This window comes from Cheilinus undulatus, linkage group 4 (assembly GCF_018320785.1).
Source record: "Cheilinus undulatus linkage group 4, ASM1832078v1, whole genome shotgun sequence".
NCBI lineage: Eukaryota > Metazoa > Chordata > Actinopteri > Labriformes > Labridae > Cheilinus > Cheilinus undulatus.
Genome location: NC_054868.1, coordinates 43119995 through 43140669, shown reverse-complemented (window position 1 = coordinate 43140669; position 20675 = coordinate 43119995). Strand labels below are relative to the sequence as shown.

Genomic DNA, 20675 nt, shown 5'->3' with positions numbered 1-20675 from the left:
ACAGTAAGTGGCTATTTTTCACAACAGCAGGATTCTATGAATGAAAATCCACAATTTACTCAGGGAGTAACTTTTAATTTAACACACCACAAACTAAGGAAAACCTCAGGAGGGTTAGGGTTAGGCACCTGAACCCTAATGGTTCGGGTTAGGATAAAGGGGAAAAGCTTCCAACATTAAAACCAACAACAATCCACCTGAAACATGAGCAAATGAATCCCCACGGTGAACACTGTACATCCAAACTAGCTAAACATGTCTTAGACTGATCTAAACGACCCCCACCCAAGGGCATAATGGAAAAACTCTGCCCACATATCGCCCTAGACTTGAAATGAGTGGGGAGCGCTTACATTGACTGACTCTTTACAGAGTTGGACTAACACAGCGATCAACACTGTCAAATAACTCAACACTGAAGACCATTTCACACAGAAATGACACTTTGGCATTTAAAATCAACTCGATGTTTAAAATTAAGATACATAAATTCCAGTTTTTGTTGTGTAAAGGATGCCGAAAAAGTAGGATGGTACAGATTGGCTATTTCGGCACTTTTCCCAACTTTTGACAGTGGAAACAACAAATACAGCACTGAACTGAATCAAACCAAACCAGACCGCTTGGTAGAACCACAGCTTGAGTAGCTCTTATGGAATTTAAATGGTTTTGTTTATAAGCAACATTTCCCTCGTCTATCATGCTTCATTTACAATTTCTCTAAAACCTTAATAGCTTTTTTTCTTTTTTTAAAATCTTAATAGGCACATGTATTCCCTTCTGTGCTCAGTACCGCCACCATGTGTCCACATGTGAAATTGAAAGTATGTTAAAATACATCAGCCCACCTCCATAACACAGGGTAAGATAACAGGAAGATCAGAGACCCTGCGGTGTAACTTCAAACTTTATACGTTTTCTTTTTTTTTATTATTATTATTATTTTAAAGGAAAAACTAATGTGAAATATTTCATCTACCAGCTGGATTTTATTAGCAACACAGCCCCATAAAATCATCCAACAAATGCTAAGATACTGTAGAAATACTAAGGTCCAAGAGTGTGCATTGAATTAGAGATTAACATGAGTAACATAAGATTTACATTTTCATTACATGTATAAACACATCAGGATCCAAATTCATTTCCTCAGTCCCAATCTGCTCCTAAAATGGTATCAAAGTTCCTTTGAACACTGTTTGATCATCTCTGTGCACACTTTCAGACACTTTCCTGATGCTTTCTACTCTAAATATGCATAAATTAATTTTTTGCATCACAGAAGAGGTTTACATACACATGGCTATAAACTTAGTGAGCTGGATGTAAGGCAGCGATCCCCAACTCTACTCACTCTACCTACTGTAACTTCAGTTTAAATACGCCACTGGCTCTTGAAAGGACTAAGAACTGAAGAAGAAGAAGAAGGCCTACATGCCCTGGCTACAGCTATACGAGTCTGAAAAAAGTGGAAAGTAGCACCACCGATGAAGAACGTAAGAAAGAAGAGAAACCAAATGTGATGGTGGGTGAGAAAAAGCTGACTTTATAAAGCAAAGTGGATGTTGGCCATTTTACAGCTCTCATACAAAAGACTTACAAAACACACGCACACACCAACAGACACACTCAAAGTGATCTCACTCCAGCTCAAACGGTGGATGACAGGATGTGACGTATGATGAGTGAATGAGAAAACAAAATATATCTTAAGGTGCTTCAACAATTCTTTCATTGTCAGTGTCCATCCTATGTGAAACATGAGAAAAATAAACAAAAAAAAAAGGATCAAATATTCACTGAATATGACAAGATAACATGGAAATAAATCCTTATAGTAAATACCTACAGAAAACAGTGGAACACTCTGACAACAGGGTTAAAAGATGCCTTCAACATCTGTTGAAAAACCTGCAGTTTCATGACCAAAGCTCCTGATAAAAAGCCTTTTCATCCTGCGTCTGACTTAAATACTTCAACATAAAACATCATGACACCTTGCATGATCATAACCCATAAAAATATCTTATTTGTAATTTTGAAAATGAAACTCAATAATAAAATAATCCTTCAACGTGAGTCTGCTTTTGTTGAAAATGGTGTTGTTCCATCCTTTCTGAAATCACCAGTTTGGCCAGCACTCATCCTCCAATAAATATAACAAAACTAAAAGGTTGGCAACTTTTTTTTTGCATACACTTTTCAAACATGACCGCTGTCAGTGAACCCTCAAAGCCATTTGGACTTGTAGTTTTAAAATCTGAAGTGAATTTGAGATAAAACAAACACAAAGTTGTGTTAAAGTGCATCATTCCTAGAGTGAAGTAATGGAACTTAAAATATGCTTGTGTTTTCTACACCTAAATGTTAAATCATTTGTGTTAGACAGCATGAACAACAGTGTGCCAGTAAAGTTCTCCCAGTTAGCCATATCAAAATAAATGCTTTGTAGTAAGACATTTTTGAAATTCAACCATTTTGAACCTTCGTTAACACACGACAATGATGCAGGATAATCTGTTCCACATGTAACACTGTGACCTACCAGCACGTGAGGATCTGATGTTTGTTGCATTGCAACATGCAGCATTGGATTTTGAACATCCAAGAATTATTTAATGCTCTGTGATTTAAAGTTTTCTCCTTTAAGTGTGACATCTAGTGCTTTATTTTGAAAGTGAAGAAACAGATGTTTGGTGCTTTGAAATCACAAGCTTTTGAAGAAAGTGAGCCGAATAGTTTTTCCTTCATTTGAACAGAGTCTAAACCTCAAATTCCACATACTCTGTCTTATTGCAATCCACCTGAGGTGCACTCTGGGCCAAACTGCTCTCTTTCTAGTCGGTCGTTGCAATTCCACAGCACACGTTCTGGCCGATCTGTTCTGCTCAAGATACACAGTCGATCTTTAGTGCTTTAGCTGCCATAATGTGTTAATCCACGCACAGTATATCAACCCACAACAGAAAAATAATCTGGCCAATTTTAAAATACAGCACAATATATGGAGTCCTGATTGTCAAGGCCTTTGCACACTGAGTCCTTTTTTTTCATCCCCTTTTCCTGCATTATAGAAGAAGTCCGGTCATATGTTGTGTTTTAAGGTTATTATTTTGAGGCATTTTGCCTGGACAGGACAGCTGAATAGAGACAGGACACATGGGAAAAGAGAGTGGGTGAAGACATGCACCAAACAGCGATGACATTGACTCCAAGACTTTCCTACATCATTACTTTTTCTGGAACGCGTTTGACTTTTTTTGTGTTTTTCATATCTGTATTCAGAGCAGCAGCTGCAGCTCTATTCACTTTCTCTCTCTCCCTCACACTGAAACTTCACTTGAAACAATGTGATTTTTCCATGTATTATGTGGATATCAACAGTGGAACATGGTAGATAAAGGCCAAAAACTATAATCACAGACACACAACAAAGAGTCTCAATTGAAATGTTGCACTTTTTCCTTCCTACTTGGTGCAGCGCTGTGACACAAAAGCTTGTGCAAAAGCCCATATGAAGATCTCTGTCCAGATGGACCCAGTGTTTTTTTTTATAATGTTTATTCTGAGTAAAAAACATAAACATCCCAAACTGCAAAGTTTGAGTGTGTGACATTTTTCATCCGATTAGGGACCCGAAAAAACCTGTCCAAGACTAAAAACAGACTCAGTGTGGTGCATGAACTTGGCACGCACCAAGTTCATCAGTTAATCAGAGGGTTACAAAGGTAATGCAACACCGTGGACGAAAAGAAGTTGATTTATGAGGTGAAAAACTACAGAAATACATCCTTTCCAGTAAACACAAACCTTTTAACTTCCTGAGTTACTCACCCACAGTGGAAGCCAAAAAAGACAGAATACTGTAGAAAGGAACAGCAAATCAACCTCAAGATGATCAGGAAAGCACTGTGCTGTGCATTGCTTCAGAAACAGTGTGTAGATGAGGCTGTGTGCTAATGGACAGAGCAAAATCTGCATGTGCAGGCAACACTGCAGAGACTGCAGAGTATGTGGAAATTGCAGGTAATATCTCAAACACAGTTATGGATATAATTAATGCATCACTTTCTCCACAATCTAATAAGCTCTGTTGAGTGACAAAAATGGGAGAAAATTAAGAAAATCTTCCTATTAGACACTCTGATTTCTGTCATCTCCCTCATTTTTCATCACTGTCAACGCTTGAGACCCAGAGGAAAATAGAAATGGGACGACATCTGCACTATTGCCAATTAAATAAATGAATGAAGCTGATTTGTTGCTGCTTGCTTGTGTCACGTGCTGTTAGAACACGCTGTAACTAAAATCCCTCTACCTGAAATATTCGCTGCATGGCTGCAATCCCTTCAATGCAGTTCATATAAACCAGACCTGCTGACAGAATACTGCTTTGCGTCACTCTCTGCACTGAATGTCTTGGTGATTAAACACTGAATGAAATGTAACAAGTGTTTCTGAATGTGCAGACAAATAAAAAAACATGATCATAATTACTGCCCTTTAACAGAAAAGAAAAGCGTTGCTGCAGTGCCCTTTTTTCTGTCAGTGAGTGTTTGCTTTGATTTCCTTCCTAAACTGTCAAAAGTTGAAGGTTGCTCACTGGAGCACAAAGTTTGGGTTCTTCTTGATAGAAAAATAAGGATTAGAAGATAAGATTATAAAACAATATTATCTTATAGAAGTCTTCCATTAAAGATGGCTAGTTAGAGCTAAATGTTCTGTCTGTATGAAGCCGACCAGCCGCACACACACGCAAACACAAAAACGTGCGACGGGTCTCAGGGGTTCGGTGTTGGGAGGTGGGGTCCTGCGGGTGCTGTGCTGAGGGTGATGAAGTGTCACAGAGAAAGGCGGGGCCAGAAGGGGAGTCTGGAATCGTCATTATAGCTGCTTCACGTAGTTTCCTGGGAAGGTTCCAAACAACTTGCTCCTCCGAGAGGTCCCTTTAAAAACAAAGAGTGATAAAATGAAACTCTGGAGCTTGGCAGCAGTAGTAGGAGCTGTTACTGATCTTACTGCTGCTCTGGAGCTCAGCCAAACATGGAGATCAAACCAAAGCACATCAAAATGTCTTTATGGGGTCAGAAGTTTTCATAATAGACTGTAAAATAGAGACACTAAAGATTACAACTGGAAACAGACTGAGCTGGGCTCAGCTGTACAGGATGGTGGTCACTTCTGTGACAGATGTGTTAGAAATATGTGGTGGGACCATAGTGCCATCTAGTGGATTAAACCTATTCATACTTGTAAAGTAGTGCCAAACACACTAGAAAACCTCAGAATACACATTTGAACCACTGGTGCAAAAAGAATACATTTATTATATCATTAATGTGTAAGATTTAGGAGTGTCCATGCATGCCTTACATAAAAAACTGGATGGACTTGAATTGTTTAAATTTAAATGAGAATAAAACTGAGTTTATTATATTCAAACAACCAAATCTGACTAACTTTGCAGCTACTCTCTGCCCAGCAGCTCAAAACAGCTCATCTGTCAAAAATATTGGTGTTATGTTTGACAATTTGTTTAAATCTGATAAGCAGATTACCTCTAAAGTTAAAAGTATCTTTTTCAGTTCAGACTTTAAGCAAAAGTTAATCTTGTGTCTGTAAAACATATCTGAATATGCAAATAATGCCTTCATAACTTTAAGGCTAGACAACAGTAACTCTTTGTATGCTGGTCTAATTTTGTCTTCTTGTGCTGTCTACAGCTAGTGCAGAATTCTGCTGCTCATCTCCTCACTACAAAAGAAAGGCATAGCAATATAACTCTTATTCCAGCGTCCCTTCATTAGCTTCCTGTGAAATTTATGATTGATTTTAAGATTTTATTGATTGTTTTTAAGGTTTTAAATTGATTGGCATCAGCACGTCTTGTTGACCTCCTGCACTACCACACCCCAGCTTGGCCACACAAGCAAAATAACGGGCTGCTCTTACAGACCCCGAGATACCCCTTTTGGTTGATTTAAAAAATTAATATTGTGTATTTCAGAACTTTTATTATAAAACGTGGTTATCCATACATAATAAAATGAAAATTTACACTACTTTGTCTAATTTTTACATAACATAGTATAATATGGTGTTATTAAATTATGAAATCTGTCTACTATGACACTGCATATATTTGTTTAATAAGTTTAATAACTGGATCAAAAAGAACTGAATACTGCATTGCAGTGCAATGATAAAAGGTTTTTCTATTATTTTCTCTAACAGTCTGATGGAGCATTGCCTAAATATCACACAAACAAAATGCACCCTCATAAAGCTAAATGGACACTCCTTTAAAAGCCTAACATTAAAGCTATACAAAAGGAGGTTTTATTGCAGGACTGTTTTATCACGCTGGATTTAGTAAATGCATTGAACTAAGAGTAACTCAATGACTAAATGAGGCCTGAAATGAAAATACTTTAGATAAGCACCTTTAAAATAAGGACATAAATGTACATTTAGTAGTGCTACCAGACGATTAAACAGAATCTAATTTATTAAAAGTGTGGTAAAAAGTGTATCTTGATAATTAAATGAAGCCATATCTATCAGTCGTATGTCTCTTTTATTTTTTGCCCCATCATGTATGTTTTTCCTTTAAAGCCTAACAGGGACAAGGACTGCAAATTGCATGTATTGTCCCTGACAAAGAAACCGGGAAATATATAAATAAAAATATCATATGAAATAGATTCCATTACAGATAGATCTTAATTTATTAACAATAATCAGATGTGTGTGCATGTACGCGTCTCTTTGTCTCATGAAAAGTGGACAGGCACAGGAGGCTGAGGGCAGATGTCCACTTATTATTTTCTGTTGGAGGTGGAATTCTTTGAGATGGATAAAAAACTTGATTTTTAACAGTACTAATGTTTTTGTTAGCATTTGCATGAAGACCTGCATATTAACCCTTCTTGTACTGTGTGTTAACATGCTTTGTTCTCATTGCTGTTTTTCATACATGTCATGATTTACAAAATGATTACATGTCAGAAAATGTCACCGAAATCACAGATTCTTCTGATTCTAATCAAGTTCTACTTAACGGATGAATGGTTAAGAAGGTGATCAGTTGCATTATGCAGTTATTTGTTGGTTCGTTTTGTGTGTGCACCACTGTCTGTACTTAAGATATTTATCCCACTATTTCCTTTATTTTCAAAAAGATGAAGACCACCTCTTCTTACCAACGAACCAGCCGTCATCACACTTCTCCATTACGTCCACGATGTCACCCTCCCTCAGCTCTAGCTCGTCCTCGTTTCGAGGAAGGTAGTTGTACACGGCCTGGTACCTGTGAAGAAAAACATGTGAACCTTAATTTGTTTATCCAGTATTTATACATTGCTTGTGTTTAAATAAATTACATTTACTAAGATCAGCACATATTTATTATGTAAAGACTGACAATTTCTATCTGGAGTCACAGCTAGTTAAAAAAAAAAAAACAGCAAATCAGGGCAATGACTGATATTGAATAATAACAAATTACACTTACGGATCTCCTCCACCCTGGAGCGCATCCTGTACTAATCGCTAAGAGAAAGACAAAAAGAGAACAGACAGACAGAAAGTCAATATGCTGTATTAGAGGGGCTTTTGTTTAGCCTGGTTGAAGAAAAACATTTATCTTATATTGTCTCTTTTAAATAAGGCATAATTTCACACCCTGAGGAACAACCAAATACTTTCAAAACAAACAGGAGAAGAATGAACCGACCAAACATCTATTGATTTGGCAAAATACAACATTTTGTCCTTTCCCAAAGAGAAAATGATCTGAAAAGCTATGTGCAAGCTTTGGAATATATGATGATCAGTTATGAATGATGCAGTTGTTCGTCAAGGTTTCCCTCCTGTATGACACAAGATTAATATCAGAGCACTGTTGAATGAAGGCATGCCCCCCTACCCGTCGACCTCTAATGGGGGACATATAGGACCTCCTGGACAAGATGGGGCTACGAGGAGGTTTACCACCCACAACTGGATCCTGCTTAACAGGCAGAAAAGACCAGACGCAACATACCAATAATCTTTAACAGTAGCCAGTAGACTTCAATATGAACACACAGGCATGAAGTCTAACAGCATGCTGTCAAACACCATCCTGTAACATGCCATTTAAAACCCACAAAGCATACTGTAGTTGACCAACATGAGCAACCAAGGGGAGGAATTGGAGGGATAACATAGAGACGAAATTAACAGTAACAATCATATTGAGATTTAGCGATTCAGTGGTGGCTGATATACTGTACAATTATGAAGATACATCATGATATCTAATCACAAGAAGAAATCAAAAGGCTTACAAATGTAGAACCATTGTATTTATTTATGTAATTTGGTGCCATTCACTAAAATAACAGAAATTTGTTAAGTAACTTTTAGCCACTTCTGTTTTGTTTTAATCCAACTGTTGTCATCTCATTTTATCCTGCTGTAAACTTTCTTCTAAATTTTGTTCATATTACTCTAATTCCTTTTAAGAAGTAAGAAAGGGTACAGTTAATGTCTATATTGATAGTACTACAGTTCCTATAAAAAGTATTCACAGCCACTGTTTTCTTTCAGACTGAATACGACTTTCCTCCAGGATTTTCCTATATTAATTCTATTCTCTACCTTTATAAGCCTGCCAGGTCCAGCTGCCCAAAAGCATCCCCACAACATGATGCTGTCACCACTGTGCTTCACAGTGAGGATGGTATGTTTATGGTGATGTGCAGTGTCTGGTGTCCGCCAAACAAAGTGCCTTGTCTTGTGGACAAAAAGCACCATTTTGGTCTCATCAGACCAAAGAACTTTCTTCCACTTGACCAAATTTATTCAGAGATTTCTGAATAAATTTGGTGTCTTTCTCTTTGCTACTCTCCCATAAAGCTTTGACTGGTGAAAAATACTGTCAACAGCTATTACCTCAGCTGCTGAAGCGTCTTACTCCTTCAGATTAGTCATACGTGTCGTGGTGGCTTCTGTCACTAGTCTTCTTCTTACACAGTCATTTAGCTTGTGAGGACGGTCTGATCCAGGCAGATTTACTCATGTGCCATATTTCCTGCATTTGTTAATGATGGATTTAACTGAACTTCAGGGGTCTTCAGTGGCTTGAAATGTTTTTTTTTTTTTGTTTGTTTTTTTTTGGTGTAATGATAGCCAGGTTGATTGATTAACCAGTGACTGGACCTTCCAGACACGGTCCTCTTTATACTACAATAATTTGAAACACATTCACTGCATTTAGGTGATCCCATTTTCACTAATTGTGAGAGTATTGGCTCCAACTGGTTGGACCTCTGTTAAATTAGGTCAGTAACGTGAATATGGGTGGAATACTTTGTAGAAATCTGTTTTCACTTTAACATTTAAGAGGGTCACATCCAACAGGGTGAACTCTTTTTATAGGTACTGCATGTTAGTGAAGAAAAAAAGCCAAGGCAGTCCCAACAACTACATCTTTATTCATTTACAAACCTTTTACTCTTATAACAGATCTAAAAAATTTCATCCATAAAAGGTCAAATTTAGGTGAAAAATGCACACCTTCTCAGAAATTGTGTTACGTCATCAAACTGTGTTAGTCCAATCAACAATCCAAAGTCTAGTTGGTTGGCACTGATTGAAAAAAAAAAAAAAAAAACACTTTCATGGCAGTCTTCCCACACAAAGGATTAATCTTATTGTGTGTTATGACTTCAAGCATCGTCCCAGCTTCAGCAATGTCAGTGACAGAAAAAGAAAGAAGGTTATTATTAAATCAGTTCTTGCCTTAATCCACACACCTAATCTAATGCAAAGCCATTATCGCCACATTCCAGCTTTACCTTCACCTTGGGAGACCTACGTCCGTGATGGGGTACAGTGGGAGGAGTTGGGGGAGAGCGTGGGGTGGTGAGGGGAGGAGAGGGAGGTTTAGGGGGTGGCAGGGCAGATAGGAGAAAAGCTGAATCTGAATCAGGGTAGGATGTGACTGGATGAGAAGGACAGGTAGAGCCTGAGACAGAATGCTGTGAGGGGATGTTGGGGGAGGAGGGGAGAGGAGGGGGCGAGACAGGTGGAGTGGGAGAGAGTGGAGGTAGTGGTGAGGTCATTAGGCGAGGGAGGGATGGCCGGGGAGAGACAGGGGGAGAGGGAGGGATGGTGGTACGATCCTGCCCTTGTGAATGGGAGGAAGAAGAGGAATATGCAGTGACAGCAGCAGAAGCAGCAGAAGAAAGAGAAGGAGAAGAAGAAGGAGAAGAAGAAGTAGAAGAAGGAGTAGGATGAGGTAATGAAGCTGGAGGAGGTGTTATGGAGGTTGTGGGGAGGTTTGGGGGAGGAAGTTGTGTCAGAATGGAAGGAGAGACATCTGCCTATGGAGGTAACAACATACAAATCAATCATAATGCTAAGTCACACAGGGTACATACCAAAGAACTAAATAAATTTTAAAATAAATTCTGAGGGCAGAATTGTAAAGTTTTACAGAGCCTTGGAAAGGACATGGAGGTATAAAAGTGACAGAAGGTACAACCTACTTTTGAGTCTAATAAAACTTTGATTTTGCATGTGTCTGGGCAGTAGTAACTTAGAAACATCCTGCAGTCCTCTTATTATTCCATCCTGTTGTCAGCTTGCCCCTTGGTCAATCAATTTTGCCAAGTTACCTTTGTTCATGTCATAAACACCGCCAGTAGGAGTCATGAAAAAGTTGCCTGGTGAGTCAATTTGGCAAGGAAATTCATTTTAAAGATTTTCTTTAGATTATTTTTTTGCATTTATGAGACAAGAAAGTTAAAGAGAGACAGGAAATATCAAGAACGAGAGTAGGAGAAGATATTTGCCATACAGTGCCTGGACTGGGCTCAGAACCTGTGCAAGTGTGTTGAGGACTGCAGCCTCCGTGTACGAACGCCTGCTCTACCAGTTGAGTACAATCTAAAGAGGGTAATAGACGTCAGCAGCCATTTGTTACTACTGATGCCAAAACTGTTATATATTACATTTTACAAAACATTTTATTCAATCAGGAAAAACTATAACCCACACTACCTTTAAATAATAGTCACCACAATTCATTGATTCCAGTTTTATGTGAGAAAATCTCTACACTTTTATAGAGAAATCAAAGTAGGTCTCCTTTTATGAAAATCCAAAACAAATTCCATCCATCTCCCTTCCAGGACTGTGTAATGTTTCCAAAGTCAACAGATGCAGCTCACAGCATGCTATACCTGTGGACTGAGTCTCTCATGAATGTCTTTAATGTCCTCCTCTTTGTCTTCTATACTTTCATCTTCTTCCTCAATGAACAATTCAGTAAATCCCTTTCCTTTCACTGATGGTGGTCTCTCAGATTCCACTGATGTCTCACTCAGAGACTTAAGCTGGCTTTCAAAAGAGAGGGAAAGTGGCTCCATCATAGCAGGCTTGTGAAAGTGTGCCTCTAATCGAGTGTTTCCTGCTATGTCACTTGATGGAGAGTCTGCTGAGGGTTTCACTGTTAGCTGATGAGGTTCCTCTGCTTTTAGCTTAAACTTGCTCTGTGATAAACTGGTTTTTGATGATGATGATGGTGGGGGGACTACAGCGGATGATGCAGAAGTTTCAGTAATGTCTAGCTGATACGGTTCTTCTGCTTTTAGCTTAAACTTGCTCTGTGATAAACTGGTTTTTGATGATGATGATGATGGTGGGGGGACTACAGCAGATGATGTAGAAGTTTCAGTTATGCCTGTGCTGGCAAATTCATCAAGAATCATTAATAAGAGTTCATCATAAGGGTCTTTTACTTGCAGACTAACGTCAGGGATTCTGCTGCTTTGGTTTTCTTGCACTTTTAACTTGTGCCGCTGAGGAGCCTGTGCTGGTGATTTTATTGGCTCGGCCGCTGAGCAGAGAAAAACCTCTGGCTTAGAAATGTGTAATGTTTGGTCTATTCCTTTGCCACTGTGGTACTGCAGTGAAGAGTGGGGCAGTGGTGAGTTAAATGAGGAATGAGGAGGGGGAAGAGGTGGAGGAAGAGGAGGAGGGGGAGGAGGAGGGGATGGTGGTGTTGGCTGGGAGAAAACTGAAGCAGCTGCCATGTTACCTAAACCGGGTCTCCCTTCTCTAAAAGAAGGAGCCTTGGAAAATGTCTGTGGTAGCTGGGCAAAGCCTCTTTGTGACGGAGCAGGTGAGAGTGACCTGGTCTCATGAGTCTTTAGGAAAGGTGCGAGGTCTGAGGGTAGTGGAGGTGGTGTTGGGGGTATGGGGGTGTTTGTAAGCGAGTGGGTTGGAGTGGACAATGAAGGATCCAATGTGAGGGACAGCCACTCATTGGTGATGGCCTGCAGGTCATGCCTTCTCACTGAGGGGTGAGGGGAGGGGGGGTCACGAGTGTAGGAGGATGGAGGTAGATGGTAGAAAGGCTCCAGAAGGTAAAAGTGAAAAAGAAGGAACAGAAAAATTTATAAAACTAGAACAGACAGTCAAGCTTTAAAGAGATGAAAAGCTGCTTCTACACCTGTATGCTGATGATGTTCTTATTCATTTATCCAGTCAAATTCACATCCAACTTTAACTGAAAAAACGCTTTCCATAGAAAATTATACAGATGATTTCTAATTATTCTGCCACATGTGGCCACTGTTAGCATCCAACACTACTGTTCGCTGGTACAAATAAGTAATACATCGATCAACTCTTCATTAAGTCTAATGAAAACTTTCTTTAATTAATATGTTTCTCTTTACTAACAGTTTGTTAAGTTCTGCTGTTAGAATTGTTACCTTGATGGGTGTAGAGCTCGGTGTCCTGCTGCCTGAATAACCATGTGGGTCGATGTGGTGGGTGGAGCTCTTGGATGGTGAACGCTTGATGATGTCAACGTATGACACAGGAAAGATTCCCTGTTTGGTTGTGTCTGGGATCTTACCCTCGTACCAGTTCTGGTCCACCTGCCTTAAAACGATGACTCTCTCACCCTACAGACAGTCAAAATATAAACGTTATTTAAAAATAAAAATCTGAACTTTTGGATAACAAGGCTCACTCTCTGCAGCTGTTATCACAAATAATAAAATCTCCCAGTGTTTCTTACTTCAGTGAGGCACAAAAAAGGAAACCCACTCTCTCTGTTATTATTTACTATTTTCATTTGCCAAAACATTATTACAGGAATACAAACAAAATAAACATACACATAAAAGAAGCTTATATGCAGACATATCTCTTGTATCTAAAAAGACCAACAAAATCTCTGATAGAAACCCCACATCTCATTTCTGAATTCTCAAAAATTTCTGATAACACAATAAACTGGTCCAGATCCACAATTCTGTCACTCTGTGGGGGAGGATGGAATGCTGCAAGAAAATTACCTTTTACAGTTGCAACTGAAAATAAAATATCACATATCTTGGCATCTGCATTTCCACCAAGCTATCAGAGGTTGTTAGCCCCTTATTTTACCCCACTGTTAAAGGATATTGAGGATCACCTCAACCACTGAAACAACTTTTCCATCTCTTTACTTGGTAGAATAGCAGCTCTATGAATGACAACACTCCCACTCCCACTTTCTATTACTCCAGATCAACCTTCACCACACTGGTTTATCACTCTAGATTTCACCATCAACAGATTTTATTGGATATATTAGAAACCAAGAATCAAGTTGACAAAATTAAGGAAGTCCAAAAATACAGGATGTCTGGACATCCCTAACTTCTATACAATATATTTTAGAACGGCAACAAAGGACCAATCTCTACACCTATGGGTGGACATTGAGCAATATCAATGTCAAGTTTCAGAACTGCCATTTCTCTCACAGACAATCAAAAACATCATTGCTTTGACAAACCATAACTCTGACAGCTTGTCGGAAACTCAACACTCCATAACACCAAACAAAACTTACTCCTATATTGCACAACCCAATTTCCAAATGCCACATGTGGCATTTATCTTTCACCTTTGGCTAAGGTGTGGCATGGCATACCATATGAGGACAAAATCATAATTACATACACTTTGCCATATCTTCAGAACTGGTGGAAATTTTGTCCTCTGGGAGACTTTTGCAATCAAGCACTTCACACAGATAAAATTATAGACTTTTAGGCAGTGTATGGTATGTCATTTGAAAACAGGACTTGGCAAAATATACAATGGCCACATCTTACCCACGGGGGTTTTACCATACCTTCAGTATTGGAGGGAATTTCTCAACAGTATCACTATGTAAGTGAAGCACATAGCTCAAAAAATAGTATATTCCTTAGGGAAGCCTGGCTTTCTCAGACATGGCTTTCATACACTTGGGATTGATTTGAGCAGTCATTCACTTCTGAATGTGGGTCACGTCTTTGCTGTTCATTTGACCCATATCTGAACAAAAGGAAATTTGCTATTAGGGATAACTGACCTCCTTGGCCCTTACACTTCCTCTAGACCCCAGAGATTGTCTGACATGGGCCTTCTGAAAGTGACCCTGCTACTGTGTTCAAGGCCTTACAACTGTGGAACAGCCTCCCTCCCTCTTTCAGGTCTACCCCCTCTGACACTTTTAAGTCCTACATTATAACCCTCTTTATATTTTTTATTAGGGTTTAGAATCCTTTTAAACATCACATTCCTACAAGAAATGCAACGTTTTAGCATATAATTATAAAAATTATAGTTCCAGCTTCTCATTTTTTACCCAAAAACTTAAGAATTACCTTTCTGAGAGAAAGCTCCACATTAGTGTCAGCATTGAAGTTATAGCGTGCTATTGCCTCTCCAATCTCTCTCACATGTGCTGGTGGAGGAGGACGAATTGGCTGCTGCTTCTCTGTGGAGGGCATCTTCTGTTTTATGTAGGTGCATTAGAGATGTAAAAGAAAGGGAAATCAGAGAGAGAGAAATTACATACTGCCCATGAAGTGGTGCATACTTACTGGACTAAAACTGTCCATTAGTTGAACACTTACTTCTACATATGACATGGGAAAAATGCCAACTCGTCCACGGTGCTCTCCTTCGTACCAGTTATTGTCTATCTGCCGGATGATGTTCACTGCATCACCCTTCTTAAATGACAGCTCCCTGCAACACATTTATGCCATCAAAGTGCAAGCAATGAGGCGGTAAGATAAGAACCGACCACTTAGGCAGCAGAGCACATTTCATGTAAATAGGATCAGCTGAAGAATGACAGCCAATGAAGCAAGATGAGTTAAGATCAAGAACAGCGGATTTTAGCTTCATTCATGCTTGTTTTCAGACTGCATGAAATTAATCTTAAGTTATCCAAATATGGTGGTAAGATGTGACGGTGAAGTTACCATGGAAAGCAAAAGAGACTTGATGCAAGAAATGTTTAAGTATCTGAAAACATGACACAGAATGCAATGAGTCAAGACGTGTTGATACGCAGTTAGACAATCATGCTTGGCCTCCCTGTGTGTGCACTGAGCATTTACTGTACTCACTTAGCTGTTTGTGCCTTAAAATCATAAATGGCTCTTGCAGGCTGTTTCTGATGGAGGAGAGAGAACAGAATAAGTTGTGTCATCTGTTTATGGGAGACCTGGGAGATGAGAGTGAAGAGAAAGAAGGCCGGCAAGCAATTACCAGGCAAAACATAAAAAACAGCACTTCAAAATTTAACAGTGCAGTGAAACACTTTTATCTGTTCAAGTGATTTTTTTTAAAAGTGCCAACCATCTAGGTGTGTTTAAGGTGTATGCAATAAAGAATGTGGTATGCTGTTTCAGGAGTGGTTGTTGGTAATGAGAATACTACATGTTTTGGTTTTTGCTTGTACCTCTCTATCAGGAGTAGGTCTTCTACTCTGGGGTGTGTGTCGTCCATCCATAGTGGAATAACTCCTGGAGACATCCTGGTCTATGATTAGCAGAGACACATAAAAAAGGTCACAAGAGTCACAACAGTAAACACAACTGTATCATCTGCATGCTCAAAATAAAAAAAAAAAGTGCTCAGGGACAATAATGGTAAAATGATGATGCCATTCCAACAGGTAAATGAGGTAATGAAAGCTCAGGGTCAAAAATTGGTTTTATTTTCATATCACATGAAAAACAAGGTTTTTGGGTCTTCCACAATATGGCACATGCAAACCTGCCAAAGGGCTGAAACTAGGAAAAAATACAGACCAAAAAAATATGATAAAATCATTCAAAACCAGTGATCATACAAACAAATGGTTTTAGGTAAAGGATGATCATGGGATAATAAAATGAATTCAGAAATCTGAAAAACAGACAAATTATACAGGCTAGGATAAAAAATAAAAACAAAAGAAAAACACAAACTTATTTACAAGTTGTGTATTGTAAATCCTCAAATAATTCAACCATGCCATCTCATTTCCTCTGTGTATTTCATCAATCCCTAGTGCTTTCTTTGTGTTCCAAGCCATTCAACCTCGGCAACCTCTGCTATGTTTTAAATAAGGGATGGGCGACTGGCAGCCAAGGGGCCACTACAGGCCCCTTCTTACTCATTGTGGCCCGCAAGTCAACTTCAAGTGTATATTTAAAAAAAAAAAAAAAAAAAAAAAGTACACCTGAGTTGCCAATAGTAAACATGCAGATGTTTGTTATGATCTCTGTGAAAATGAACCTAGCACATGTAAGAAAATTGGTGTTTGGCAGATTATTTCTTTGTTGTAACAGTCCTTCTTGGCAATAACTCCTATACAGTTGGAAAGCCTGTTTAGTCCTTTTTTAAATGGTGCTACCTTTGCAAAGAACATGTATTTGTGGGATGAGCAGTAGAGCTAAATATTTGGGTTGTACCCATGAAAACTTCTTCTCTGCCAATGCCAAACAGCTTCTGGTACCCCCAGGTGCTGACAACCAGGTGTTTGTTTAGTACCCGTAAGCATGAGCCCTTCTTCAGTCAGTAGTTGTCTGCTCCAAGAATTGCCTTGCCATGTTTGACTGATCTGGACAGCGTTCATGTGACAGGATAACTTCAAGCTGGTGTTCTGTTAAGCTAAGATGCCATATTATTTGGAGTGAGTGATGGGGGATGTCAGACAGGCCACAAAGTGGGTGTCCCAAGAAGTCAACCCCCAAGAGGACTGTTTCCTCACCCTATCCGCACTCAAGAACCATAGACTGTCTTCTACAGATCTGCAGTCAACGTTTGCAGGACAATATGGGCGATGGCACTCTGCAGTGACAATCGAGAGCAGACTACACTCAGCCACTCTCTGGTCTCATAGGGCTTCCAAGAGGCCTGCCATGACTGCCCTTCACTGTCAGGTTTGTTTGCGCTGGTGTCCGCAACATGTGCACTGGAACCTGAATGTTATGTTCAGCGATAAGTCCAAACTCTGCCTACAGCAGTAGGATCATAGGGATTGTATGGTTCTTCCCCACTCTACTGAGGCTCCTGTTTGCTAAATCAACTAATTGTTAAATTGTCAATATGCCTTGTTTCTTCAGACTTCAATCATCCTATCCACCGAAAAACACCAAACAAGAGTCAATGGCAGAATAAGCTGTTTGGCATTGGCAGAGAAAATTTGGCAAACTTTTCATGGGTGCAACCCACATACTCAGCTCTGCTGCTCATCCCACAAAAGCATGTTCCATACAAATGTGGCACCATTTGAAAGGGAAATAAACAGGCTTTCCAATGTTGAAAGGTTTATTTCCAAGAAGTATTGTAACAACAAAGAAATAATCTAGCAAACACAAATGTCCTTACTTTTAGTGCCATGTTTATTTTTAAACATTACTACAAACATTTAAGATAAAATAGAAGTGAAGTGTGAATGAAAATATAGGCCTGCTTCACTCACCTGTAAATATGGTCATTGCATTACATTAGAAGTTAAAGCTGGTTTAAACTTAACCTTGCTTTGCTTTCAGTCTCTGGTTATACAGACTAAAAGCAAGTCACCAAACAAGTAACCAAAGTTTTGTTTAAATCATAAGCATTTCAGGCATTTGAAAGGCATAATCTTTCAGTTTTACTAGCACACCTTGTATATGAGATATCATCAAGATGTAGCTGGTTCCTCTTACATCAGCTGAATACAATGCCAAAGAACGACTATAATTATTATTTTTCAAGATTTAGTTTTAGGCCTTCTGCCTTCATTTAGAAAGGAGAGTATATTGAGTTGGAAAATAGGGAGAGAGCTAGGGGGTGAGGAATGACATGGTGATAAAGCCACATGGCAAACTTGAACCTGGGTGGCCCACTTTGTGGTCCACAACAGCCTCTGTACATGGGGCGCCAAGACATTCCCTTTATAACTCCAATGGCCATCATTCAAGGCAGGTTCTTGCTTGAGGATTTACAATAAGCAGGCACTACTGAATGTCATTTCAACATAAACATGATAATTGATGTCTTAACTGAAAATGAGGGGAAAAGGCAAGAAGACAGGACTTTAGGATACATGTTTATGAATGTATATTTTGACCTTGTGTTTGTTTATATGGGTAAATATTTGGAGAACTATGTGTAGGCAGGAATAGCTACATGACAAAGTGCACATGAGCATATGTGAAGTGTGATTTGTGTATTATCTCCACCTGAATAAAAGAGACCATTCCCATTGCCCTGCTCCTCTCCATATTCATTATTGTTTGAGGTGTCTGAGTGGCGTCCATAACAGGCACTGATTGGTGACTGCAGCCGTGGAGACTGTAATCGTGGTGTGGAGGGATCCCCTCTATATGAGGCATACCCTGTGGGGCTCCCATCTGGGTACAAAGATGTAGAAGAGTGACCACCATGCCAACAACCCCTCCTACCACGCAACGAGGAGCTCCGTTCAGGCACATTAGGGAGCAGTTCGGCCAGTATTCTTCTCAGGATGCTACCATCGGGTGCCCTTGCTCCTCGGTGGCCTCTCTCTGCTTGGATGTGCTCATAAATGTCTCTCAAGGCTGCATCTAGTGCTTCATAAATGGCCTGTTTGGACTTGGGTCTGCTACCTCGATCTCCACCACCACTGCTTCTTCTAGAGGTAGGTGGTGAGCCCTTTTTCCTGCGGAAAGGCACTGGGCTGACCAAGAAGGCCAGCTTGGACATCGCTTGCTGGGACTGTGAGCTCTGGATTTGTGAATGGCTGCCGCGGCTCTGATGTGAAGGTCTCTGGTGCTCCTGGCGTGCTCTTTCTCTTTCATGGCGAAGCATGGTGGTGAAACGGGTATAAGAGGCTGGGCAACGACCTTTGCAGGTGCTGATGAGGTGACGGTGCTGGTAGCCCTGGCTCTGGCCAAGACTTTGGTGACCTGGTTGGTGGTGGTGATGGTGGTGGTGGTGATGACGGAGGTGGTGATGGTGGTGGAGGGTGGACGAGCCGTATAAGCTCTCAGAGGAGGTTAGGGAGCAGTGGTCAAAATCACTTTCACTGCAAAAAGAGGAACCCTCCACTTGTATGAAGTCACTGAGGTCTGAGGCAACAGCGTCTTGCTCGCTGTCAGAGTAGTCTTGATTGGCCTGTGGGCCTTGAGGAACAGGGGGAGCAGGATAGGACCGCCCACGGCCAGGCTCTGGCCCAACCCTAGGCTGGCCCTCAGGTGGGCTGCGAGGTCGATGCAAGTGATCCATGGTATGAGGTACGGGTCCACCATTTGCATTATTATCTTCTTCTAGCAAAGATTCTATGGAAAAGCGACGTTTTGGAAAACTGGGCGTTCCACCGCCACCACTGCTGGCTCGAGACGACGAACCACCTGGTGTGGTGGTGCCTGAAGGCACCTCACTGTCACCCAAGTTTGGCATGGATTTGGACTTCTTAATAAGGCGCTCATATTCAGAAATGCGGTTTGGCACCATATCACGTGGCACCTCCATGCCCCAAGAAGGTGCCCAAGGAGAGAGGCGGTGTCGATGCAGGTGAGGTTGGCGTTCCAGCTCCAGGATGCGAGCACGGACAGAGCGAATGACATCAGATGGGATGATCTGGGCACGGTCAATCTGATGCATTTTACGATAAAGCTGGAGAAAGCCCGGCGAATCGTGTGCTCGTCGTCGGTGGGGGCGAGGCAATGAGCGAGTGGAGATGGATGCAGTTGAACCTGAGGGATTCCCATCACAAACCAGTGATCCAGCACTTTCAGAACGAGGTGCTTTCCGCCCACCTGAGCCAGAATGACCATCACTGAGTAAATCATCACAGCTACGTGACTTGAGCTTGCGAGGGGAGGGTTGTACCTCCTCCACGCTGCTCCATGTCTCTGGATCCTGGCTTTTTGTCTGCCAAGTGTCCTGAAAACAGACAGACTGCTTGGAGGAAGAACTGCCCTCCAGGCTGGTATCCTCGTGGGAATGGACAAGGTCAGAGGGGAGAGGGGGCGGACAGGGAGGCTGACAGGGACCTGGGGAGGTCAAACTGTTCGGATACATGCTGCATGTGTCCCCACCTTTCAGACGTCCAAATAAGAGCAGCGTGGTGAAAGAGAAGGAAGAAAGGATGTTAAGCAGAATTACCAAGCCTAAAGATGGAGGAGACACGCATTGGGAAGACAAATGGAGAAGAGAAGAGACTGGAAAAAAGAAATGATTTCCCCTTTTTTTTTTGGAGACTTCAGCATTATCAAGGGAACAAATAAACAAGGAAACTTGTGACCATACCAGACAGACATCACAATGTGACAGACACAAAAAATGAAAACAAATCTTCTTTGTTTTGTTTGGTGAAGAGAGGTAAAAAGAGA

At 40.5% G+C, this 20675-nt stretch overlaps 1 protein-coding gene across 15 annotated transcripts in view; it reads right to left on the bottom strand.

The window, feature by feature from the left end:
* Positions 1 to 1520: 1520 nt before the first annotated feature.
* Positions 1521 to 20675, bottom strand: part of sorbs2a (sorbin and SH3 domain containing 2a) — a 76994-nt gene continuing 57839 nt past the window's right edge. For 11 of the 15 annotated variants that reach the window (XM_041785571.1, XM_041785579.1, XM_041785584.1 and 8 more), the window contains 11 exons: positions 15791 to 15870; positions 15456 to 15553; positions 14955 to 15069; positions 14703 to 14831; positions 12768 to 12962; positions 11232 to 12407; positions 9843 to 10370; positions 7928 to 8008; positions 7514 to 7551; positions 7203 to 7309; positions 1521 to 4946 (listed from right to left, as the gene is read on the bottom strand). In XM_041785571.1, coding sequence (XP_041641505.1) covers positions 4885 to 4946; positions 7203 to 7309; positions 7514 to 7551; positions 7928 to 8008; positions 9843 to 10370; positions 11232 to 12407; positions 12768 to 12962; positions 14703 to 14831; positions 14955 to 15069; positions 15456 to 15553; positions 15791 to 15870 — 2609 coding nt within the window. In that variant the 3' untranslated portion in view covers positions 1521 to 4884. The remainder of the gene's footprint in view (positions 4947 to 7202; positions 7310 to 7513; positions 7552 to 7927; positions 8009 to 9842; positions 10371 to 11231; positions 12408 to 12767; positions 12963 to 14702; positions 14832 to 14954; positions 15070 to 15455; positions 15554 to 15790; positions 15871 to 20675) is intronic. The other 4 variants (XM_041785578.1, XM_041785587.1, XM_041785577.1 and 1 more) reach the window with 3 other exon arrangements.